Source organism: Dermacentor silvarum, chromosome 7 (genome assembly GCF_013339745.2).
Source record: "Dermacentor silvarum isolate Dsil-2018 chromosome 7, BIME_Dsil_1.4, whole genome shotgun sequence".
In the NCBI taxonomy this organism is placed as follows: domain Eukaryota; kingdom Metazoa; phylum Arthropoda; class Arachnida; order Ixodida; family Ixodidae; genus Dermacentor; species Dermacentor silvarum.
In genome coordinates, this window is record NC_051160.1 from 61,280,347 (window position 1) to 61,290,478 (window position 10,132).

The window sequence follows — 10,132 nt, forward strand, 5'->3', positions numbered from 1 at the left end:
GTTTCGAAAGTCCAAAAACTCGCGCGCAGTTGCATCAGAATCGTTAGAAAGGTAACGTTGCCATGGATGAGCAGTGCATGGCGTTGATGCTCTTTTGAGAACTACGAGCGCTCATTGCGCCGACCATCCCCTTCTCCGGAGGCACTTTAAATATCCCGCACGGTGGAAAAAGAAAAGCTAAACTGAATAGTTCCTGAATAACCGGCAAAAGCGGCAAAATACAAATTTTCAACCATCGATAACGGGCTATCGAGGGGAATAGGCGTGGAAGGGAATGTGATAAGTGCAAACAAGCTACCAGTTTAGCCAGTAGAGACATTTTAACCTAGCTGCTGTAGTAATGTAACATTCTGTGCAAATGCCTTTCGTTCCTATCTTAACAGCTTAGGCTTCGGGCAGTGCATATAAGCGCGGAGTTCTCTGCTTATTGCATGTATACAGACAGAAGTATTTTAGTAAAGAAAGGAAAACAAAGCCATTCTAGGAGATATTGGTGGTATACACTAATACAGCAGACTTCAGTTAATTCGACTTCGGTTAATTCGATCCCGACTGAAGGTCCTAGCCGGCACTTATGCATGTCTACGGGCCCAAACTGTTATTTCGATCCTAAAATTGGCCTTTGCCGGATAATTCAAACTTGACTAGTCGGCACATGTGCACTGGTGTATGGTGACCCGAATAGCCACCCCTTTAGTGGCAGCATGTCTCGGTGGAGCTTAGGGGACAGTGAATGCATTGAACACTTGTCATCTTCTGTCGAAAATGCCTGTTTTCTGCCTGCCCTAGGAACGTTGTTAAGTAATAATGGTGGCTCACATTTTCTGTTTGCGATATTTACTTGATTCAAATGTGACATTTTCCTCTTTTAAAAAAAATTACTCCATCTCCTGCAAAAGGGAATCATGTGTGGATGTGAAGCAGCGGGGAGATGGTTAGCTTGAGCGGGAGATGGTTGCGCGGCAGCGGCCCAAGCGCTCATCGCGACGCTGCACAGGAGAGAGAATGAGGCGCACATGCTCCGTCATTTTCATACTGCGGAACTACCGTGGCGCCCCCAGCGGAGTATGCAGCTGTCCGCACCACCTGTCGTGCGCGCCGCTCCGGATTCCTAGAGGAGAGAAAGGGGGGGGATGCGCATGCGCTGTGGGGGTGTGGCACGCGGGCGCCGCTCCGTACTGTAGAGGATTCCTAGAGTAGAGAAAGGGGGGGTAGTAGAAGAGGAGAGAGGGGGAGGGAAGCGCATGCGCTGTGGGGGTGTGGGACGCCACGGGACGCAGGACGGACAAAGCCCCACCATAAGCTGCTTCGCATCTAAAAAAAATGGGCCGAACATTGCCTGTACGGTGCAGTCAGAAACGAAATCAAAACCGCGTCTATGGCTTATGCGTGCTTTACCGCACAACACCGCTGTATTGCGGTGAAGCTGACTTTAGGTAATCGGTTGCCATTGGGTTGTTGCTCACTTTTCTTAGTAAAAGTTGGTTGTATGTTAGATTTGTACTTTGTTTAGAAGCTTTAATGTCATTTCTACATTAGTTCTTTACTTTGAACACATAAAAAGTGACCACACATTTGATTTGGGGGCTTGTTAGAATCGGTCAAATACTGCCTAATGAATCGGCGGTGTGTTGTGGCGTTTTTTTCTGCGTCTTGTTCAATTTGACCCGCCGGACAATTCTATGCATTTCGTCGGTCCCGCCAGGGTCGAATTAACAAGTCGACTGTATGCCTATTTACTTTGCAAGCCTTTCTTTTTTTAAACCTATGTATACTTTGTAGTTACTGTGTCCTTGCCTGTCCTATTTTGACATGCAGGGGAGCAAGGACAACATGAGCATTGTCCTTGTGCTGTTTCCCGGTGCTCCATCAGTGAGTGACGAGGCACTGCAACATGACCGCGAACTAAATCAGCTCATTGAGAAGAGGATCACAGGCAAGTGACAACAGCAACTGTTGGCCAAAATTGACATACGCTTATTCTTGTTAATATTGCTGCACTTGCGGATACGGATTGTAATAGCTGGCGATGCGCCAACTCACACATTCCCACTCTTGATTCCACAGTGCACACTGCAGTGACATGCGGGTCGATTAATTGACCACGTCTTTCAGGACAAGTTCATGGAGGCCTTTCTTTCATTATCACTATTTGTTATTTTTTCTGTCAGTACAGGTCTTCAGCAAATTTGGACGAGTGCAGCTGTAGTTTAGTGGGGCACTAATTGGAGCATTGACAGTCCTTTCCTGCTTGCGAACTTCACATCTCATGAGAGTGGCTGTACCACATGCATATTTGCCAACTTTGGCAAGTTTTCCGTATTTATGAATTTGGGTCCACTGTACTACTTTGCAAATGTGGAGTGAAGTTTAAAAATTCTGTTCGTGAAAACGGTTCACTCGTTGATCTTCTTCCATTGGAAATCTGCTGGTGAAAGGAAGCCAGAGGGGTGCCTGCTTCAAGCAAGTTTATACAGACAAGTTCCTGAAGCAAGTCAAATCAGCAGCGGCAAAGTTTGTGAATAAAGTCAAACGTGATCTAAAAGCATTGCGTTGCTGTCAGTACCTGCTGTTCTAAGTTTTCTGCTGCTTGTGTGCTGCTTCAGCAGCACCCACTTGGAAGAAAAAAACTGGAACATGTTCACTGTGGCAGCACCTTTTTAAGTCTGTTCATGTGCGTTGTAACCCATCGATGGGACGCTTGTCATATTCCTCTCATGCGCCGTGACATATTGGTGAGTTGCCTAGGGGTTGTGCTCCTTTGAAACTTCCTTCAAAGTGCAGAGCAATCATGCTGGCACACGTCGCAGTGAATGTGTTAGAGAAATGTGTGCTATCCCCCCCCCTCCCCTAGGTGTCGGGTTCGAGGAATCAATTCTTGGTAAATTTTTTTATGTTTAGCTAATATGTTAACTAACCAGCCTGGATTTTGTCTGACTGTTTTCTTTGTATTTCAGAGATAGTTTCAGAGGGCTCTGACGCAGAACTGAACAACATCATCCAGGCACTTGCTGAGGAAGACCTGCCCGGCCTCCCACCCGGTGGAGGAATTCTCGCCAAGTAAGGAGAAGCAGTTTCCAGAGCCGATTGAACTCCTCTGAACTGCACACTCTGCTTCCATTCATTACAGCAAACAGCTGTCAAAAGTTCTCTGCAGTTCTTGCCTTCTTCACGCTATGTAACCAGTATTGCCACTCTTGAAATTGGCTCCTTGCATGCATGCACTGAATTTTGGAAAGACTAGAATAAAAGCAACATGACTGCAAGCGAGACTCTGCCAAATTCTTCGCATTTTTGGCTACTTGACTGAAAAAAAATGTATTTTTACAGATGTTCGCATAATGCCGAAATTATCTGCAGTATGGTTCACTGTTGAAGGGAACACCAAATTAACATTTTGGGGCTGATTCCGATACTGTTTTGAGTGATAGAGGTATGCCTGATGCATCAAATCACACTTTTCTCATATGAGGCTCATGATATGTTCAAGTTATGTTGATCTGAATACTAATAATGTGTTACCTTTCAAGAGTGGGCCAGACTGTTTAGTGGCGCAGCTGGCAATTCTGGAATGTCTGACAATCTGCGATAATGTATAAAATTTTAAATTGCACACGTAAAGCAAATCTTGAACCTTCGAAATGGGGATGCGACCAAAGTTCTGGGAGCCGGGCATATCGGAGGGGTTCTGGAAAAGTCTTGGTATGGAGTCACTTCACATGGATTCATCGCTTTCACGATGGCTTCGCCTAAACGTAGCCTTTGTATTTTGGAAGTTCTGCTCTCATGTGCCAAAGTTACTTGGTCGTGCTTTAAACTCCACCTTGGCATGAAAAACTCGATAAACCAACTCTGCCTTCCACATTTGCCTGGCAAATTTCATTGTTTATGCCACTGTGCAGCTTGGCTTCCTCACACTAGCGGGCAAACTTTTTTACTGTGAAGGCATAGCTGAGGAATTGACGTGAGTGTCTGGCATTGCTGTTAGAACAATCTTTTCAGTATTTCACATTTCTTCTGCAAGACATAGAAAACACAATTCTTATGTTCACTGTATAGCATGCAGTATAAAGGGATACAGTAGGCCCCTGTTAAATCCAACTTGGATATCTCAAAATATCAGTGAAGTCGAAATTTTTACCTGGCTTTATGTCAACTTCATGTATTTTTCACCTTTTATCTCTAAATGCTTTTGCACTGTACTCTGGATATCTCGAAATCTCAACTGTGAAAGTGTTGGGAAAAAGTCATTGCCCAAAGGTTTCCATACTTTGTGCACAGCTGCGAAATCGTCAAAAAAGAGACTGGACCGCAAGTTTGTAGCAAATTCCGCTTCAGTCTATGCTGCTCTTAGCATCCACCGTTCACACCCGGCTGCGATAATGCGGGCGGAGTGTCGCTCTTACCCCTGGTGAAGCGCGTTAAGTGCGAAAAGTTACACGTGACCTCTGCAACATGTGTGCTCATAGGTGCGCAGAGCATCAGCAGCTTGCTTATTAACTGTGCTCTGCATTTCTATGGTTGTGAATGCACGCACTACGTGATCCTCATACGGATACCATGCAATGCTACGTTCTATACTAGCTGTGCCAAATGTTTGATATATTTTTTGCATTTTCTTAAGTAAACAAGTTCAGAGCTGCAATTTTGTAGCGATGCCCTTTCTTATCGCACTTCGTCAGTGGTCATAGCGATGCTCCATCCGCATTATCAGTTGGATAAGCCAGGCAAGAACGGTGGATGAAAGAGTGGCATATAATAGAGCAAAAGGCTTGGCTACAAAATTGTGGCCCCGAGGTGGTACGCTCAGTCAATTACTTTTTGGGGGGGATACGAGCACTTTCGCGAGATTTTGCATGACTAGGCTTTGGACACATCGGTGCCTACGCGCAACAGTGTTTGCTTGGCTCTGGGCAAGGATCGCTTATGCCCGTAGATGCCCACCGACGTGTCAAGTGCTGAGTCACTTAATATCTCGCAAAAGTGAACATACCGCTCCTGGTACGTCGAGCATTTGCGAGAATTTTAGCGGCTACTGGTGTCTATCGTGAAAGTCTCGGTGGTCTATGCGTGGGCCAGGGGCTTATATTTTCAAGAATTCGCTTATGCAGAAATTTCGCTCATCTAAAAAAAATTTTCAGTTTTTGTAAGTTCGAGTTAATGGAGTTTTACTGTATGCTTAATGTTTGCGAGTCATTGTAAGCATTGAACTTTTTTAGTTTTGGCACATGTGGTCCCATGTTTAATGCACCTCAAAAGCAAAGTGGTATTTGTGTCATGTGGTAAGTTTGTCGTGTGCCGGTCCAATGCTTTGTATGCCTTAGAGAGTTACAATGATTTTCTGCAAAAAAGAAAAGGCTGCCAAATCGCGTCAAATGCCGAAGGCAAAGTGTTTATGCCGCTTTAATTGCAGCCACTGGCTGCCTTCATGAAAGTAAATAGGCCATGCAAAATTTAATGGAAAGAAGTGCCAGACTTGCACAAAATACACATTATAGTAATATATCTACAATATTAGTCACTCATAAAGGGAATACAGAATTAAATTTTGACTTAGCATAACTTTAACATTTACTCAACTTCACTGGGCCTTATAATAATAATGTGCTTGGTAAAATGCATTAGGAAAAGGCCTATTAATGAGAAACATTTCTCCAGTCCTTCATATCTACTCTGAACTACAGTGACAACTGGAATATTAGGTATCTGGGTCAAAAATGGACTGTGGTGTACATAGCCATAATGCATTGTTTGCGAGCATAGATTCTGAGCACACATGCAGTTGGTAGCATGCAAAGGCTGTGTTGGCTGTGATCCCTTCCATTCATATGTCACAAAGCAGTTAATGGTACAGAATAGCATGGCTGGTGCAGAGGCCAATAAACGGGTCACGCGCATCGTCAATGTTCAGCAACTTAACACTTCGTAATCTGAGCGTTGACTCTGCCACGTGCGCATTTCTGTCTGGGATGGCTTGTTAAGTTTGAAACATGCAGTCAAGCCCCTGCCTTTTCTGTTTCTAGGAGGAGTTTCATCGAGGAAGTGTACAGCAAGTTAAAACCCCCGTCCACGTCATCAGAGTCGGTAAGTGATTCCTCTGTTTTATATTGGGCCAGTCCTGGTGAGTTCACCAGCAGTCACTTCTGGTTGTTCTTTAATAATGTCACATTGTAGTAACGTTGAATAAGCAGCAAGTGCAAGAAACTTAGTCGCCAATCTAACTCTTTATTGGGCGAACTTGTACCCAAAAAGACAAGTAACACCCAAAGCACAGCAGTGGTGAGCACTATTGTCGGTCATCAAAATCTGGTCTATGGGGGTCAAGTGTGTTGCGAATAGATAACTGTAACCGTGGTTAGCTGGGAGAAAATGGTCACTGGAAAAAAAAACAATCTGCGTGTGTCTATATTTATCTGATATTCTGCTACTGGTCACGGGGTCGATTCTTGGCCTTAGCTGCTGGATTTTCATGGGGGCAAATTGCAAAAAACACTCATGCACTTAGATTTATGTACATGTTAAAGGTCAACAGTTGGTCAGAATAAATCTGGAGATCTCCGCTACGCTGTTACCAGACATGTTGGCGACTAAAGTTTAATCACGTGCAACTGGTACTACCATTCGTGCCTTCATGTAAGGAGTGAGAATGACGTTCTACTTTAAGTCTATATGACAAAGCCTAGCAGAGTTTATATAAATCCTGTTATAATGAATTTACATTGCAGAAGAATCAATCACACGGCCTATGATGTACGTTTGATCACTTCGCGGCCAGCATTCACACAACAGAGAAGCAGATGAACTAACCCTACTTGCTCCCCAAAACATGGGCTATAGCGCAAATGTGTTGTTATATTCCGCTTTTTCACTCGTGGCCACCCAGCTAATGCTGCGAACTGTGTTTTTGTTCGCACGCATTTCAATTCAACAAACAACTTAAATTCAAGATGGTCATTGCCAGGGTAAGGCATTGCACCGTCAGTATTTTGATATTTGTAGATGAAAATCTCCAATATAATTTAGGCATTCAGCTGTATCGTAAATCCTTTATGTGGACCAAGTGACCAGGTCGTGGGAGCAGGTGACGTCTGACGCCGTGATACGCGATCTGCAAGCTCATCACAATTTTCTCAGTCATGTGAATCCAGCTTTAGTGACAGGTATATCTGCTGATTTTTAACGTAGTACTCATGCGAAAGACTGACTGGAGCAGGTAATTTCGTTTTGTTCAGCTGTCAAGTTACATTTATTACGATGTGGTGTGCCACGTTAGTTGGTGCATAGCCAATCTTATTGCATCTTGTTTGCTGTAATAGTATTGGAAGATGTGAATCTGACATTGGACAGCGTGTGCGGCTTTAAGGCATGTGAGTGTATGGTACAGTTGTGCACTGCAGCACTCTCCTCACCAAGCACGAGGTCGCTGGTTCGAATCCCGGTCAATGTGGCTGCATTCTGATGATTGTTGAATAGAGAAACAGTTATGTACTTTAATTAGGTGCATGTAAAAAAACCTCAGGTCAGTGCCTTCCACTGTGGTGCCTCCCATGGCCAAAGCATAGCACTGGGACATTAATACCTTTGTCACAGTAGCACCCGTGAACTCCCATGGGATAATGGAGCGCGATACTTCCTAAAGGAGTTCGACTTCAAAGCAGCCACTCTCGGCTGTTGTCACTGCTGTCAGAACGGCCAGGGCAGCTGTATTTAGAGTGTACTAGAATACGAGGGGCGCGGTGCCCTAGCCGAGGCGCAATATAACGAAAAGCAGGCTTAGGGCACTGCGAGCGAACTAGATATTAGGGTGGCGCACGCTGTCGCGGGTTCAGTGGGCGGCCGTCTCTGTCGCCAGGACCAGTATACCGTAAAAATATTCCAATCTGTTTTTATGCCCACATTGGCGAGGCCCAAGACATTTTGACATCTCGCGAAGCAGTAATAGCGGAATTGGAATGAAAAGTCGCAGTTTCGTCCTGAAGGGCAAAGCATCGATTGCGATAGCAAATTAGTAGACAGCTATACGAAGTAAGGATAGCTGTTTTATCGGCCGTATAAGCTTGTAAACATTCGCTTAATAACTAAATTAACAAGCATGGTGCCACGCGAACGCAATCAAACATGAACACGTCTCACTCGATGGCCGAGAAAACTGGCTGTCTGAACGCTAGAGTGATGAAGCGCGGCAGCAGCAGCAGCGAGTAAATTGAACTTCGTGCTGCCTCAAGCTTCAAGTCGAGCTAAGCGGCGAAAACAGCGCGCACAAAGCTATGAGCACTCGCACTCTGTCTCCACCGCAGATCGCTTCCAAGATAGGGCCCGCGCTGCCGTGCCATACGCAGCAGCCGCTGGAGAACCCCCCCCTCCCTTTCCTCTCCCCACGGTGCCTTGCGCGCGCGAGACTCAGCTGCCATCGTCGGCTCATCTTCGCACGCTTTCAATCGCACATATAGCATACGGTGCGCAGCGACGATTTTATCGCCCCCGGACTTTATATAGAACATCACGGTGACTACGATGGCAGAAATGTGCCTGGAGTGTCCATATAATTGATATCGCAATAAAGACAGATTCGAATAGCTTTACGTAGCTTTAACCTAACCCAGGGTTGACGGCCACTCTCTGGGTGTGCGGTGACATATGGTGACCAAGAAGTTATATTAATGCGTCGATTGGACCGCATAACTTCAGAACTTTTTCTGCTATCATGATGAGCGTTGGCTCGGAAATATATAGTTCGATTGTAGTTCCACCGATGTTTTCGGCTTTACAGGAAAACAAACAGCCGTACCGCCGCTCGACCCACTTTTCCATATTCTAGTACGCTATAGCTACAAAGCCTGCATCTACTACGCGCTTTTGTTAGTTTTTTTCTCTGTTTCATCGTGGTTTCAAACTGTGCTGCCATATTCCATTATTCCACCAAAATTCAGATTGGCCTGCTCCAAACTGCTTCAAAATGAAATTTACTCTGCTCCAAACTGCTCCAAAAATTGCTTCTAAATGACTTTGGGCAGTCCCACCCTTAAATGTGCAAGCAACGCTGCAGAAGAGCCTCAGCCAGGTTGAAAAACAGTTGCTGTATCATGTGGAGTGGCCTTTAAACTTTTGACACAGACTGTGTACAGTCACCATTAAATGTTTATCTGAGAAAATGTTGAACTTCCAAGCAGTGTGCAACCATAGCCAGTAAGACTGCATCACACTATTTTGTCCGCATGTACAAGTACAGGCTTGAAGTACGGATATCTGGCTGCATGCCCATGCTGCGAAAATATTCAGCTCTTTCTCATATCCAGCAGTTCACAAGCTTTTGACACCAACTCTACAGTAAAAGTTGTATTTTAGAAACTTTTCTTTCTTTTGTTTCGGCAGGTGAAAAGCCACTCACAGGATTGTGAACAAGTGGAGGAAGCGGCGAATCATTGAGAGGAGCGGATGCTTTCGTCGACACAAAACGGAGCGTCGCTATGAAGCGTCCTCCACCGCATCACTTTTTTTGTTTCCCCGTGAAAATGTGGCTGCCGATTACGACCGTCAGGGACTGCTCGGTGGCAATGGCGACCATAACCAAACAACCGCTCATGAACGGCTGCCAGCAACAAATTGAAGGAAAGCAGGAGAGACGTCGGAAGATTTTCCCTGGCCGCGGACTGGTACTCGTTGATGGCCATCGATGACGGCGGCGGCACTTAGAAGCCACCTTCACAGAGTGGTCGTCGGGAGAGAAATGGCGGCTAGCCGACCGACCGACTGGCTGACTGACCGGTGTCAACTTGCGTAGTGTGTGCGTGTGTGTGGCAGATGTTGACACATCAGCATCCCCCCCCTTTCCCTTCCTTACTTTGCATAGTCTTCTACTGTCTTAGGTTTTTTCCTTGATTTCTGTTTTCAGCGAAGAAGCTTTTTTTTTTTTTTTTTTTTTTTTTGCCCTTCGTAAGATGCAAACACGCAGACTGCACATCACTCTCATTCATTCTCACTCACTCAATCACCCTCCACAGGCGACGCAACGCGTGCCGTCAACTAACGCAGGCGCACTCACACAAGAAAAAAAGTGAAGAGAAGGGCCGCGTAGGTTCGTCTTAGCGCAACACATCCCACTTTCTTTTTTCTTATTCTTCTTTTCACATTA

The 10,132-nt window shown here is 45.3% G+C and overlaps 1 protein-coding gene across 1 annotated transcript in view; it reads left to right on the forward strand.

Annotated features, from left to right (window-relative positions):
• Window positions 1-9,912, forward strand: part of LOC119458105 (protein phosphatase 1A-like) — a 35,414-nt gene extending 25,502 nt beyond the window's left edge. Inside the window, 4 exon segments of the mRNA XM_049670756.1 lie at window positions 1,819-1,936; window positions 2,958-3,060; window positions 6,024-6,084; window positions 9,373-9,912. Coding sequence (XP_049526713.1) covers window positions 1,819-1,936; window positions 2,958-3,060; window positions 6,024-6,084; window positions 9,373-9,426 — 336 coding nt within the window. The 3' untranslated portion in view covers window positions 9,427-9,912.
• The last annotated feature ends 220 nt before the right edge of the window (window positions 9,913-10,132 follow it).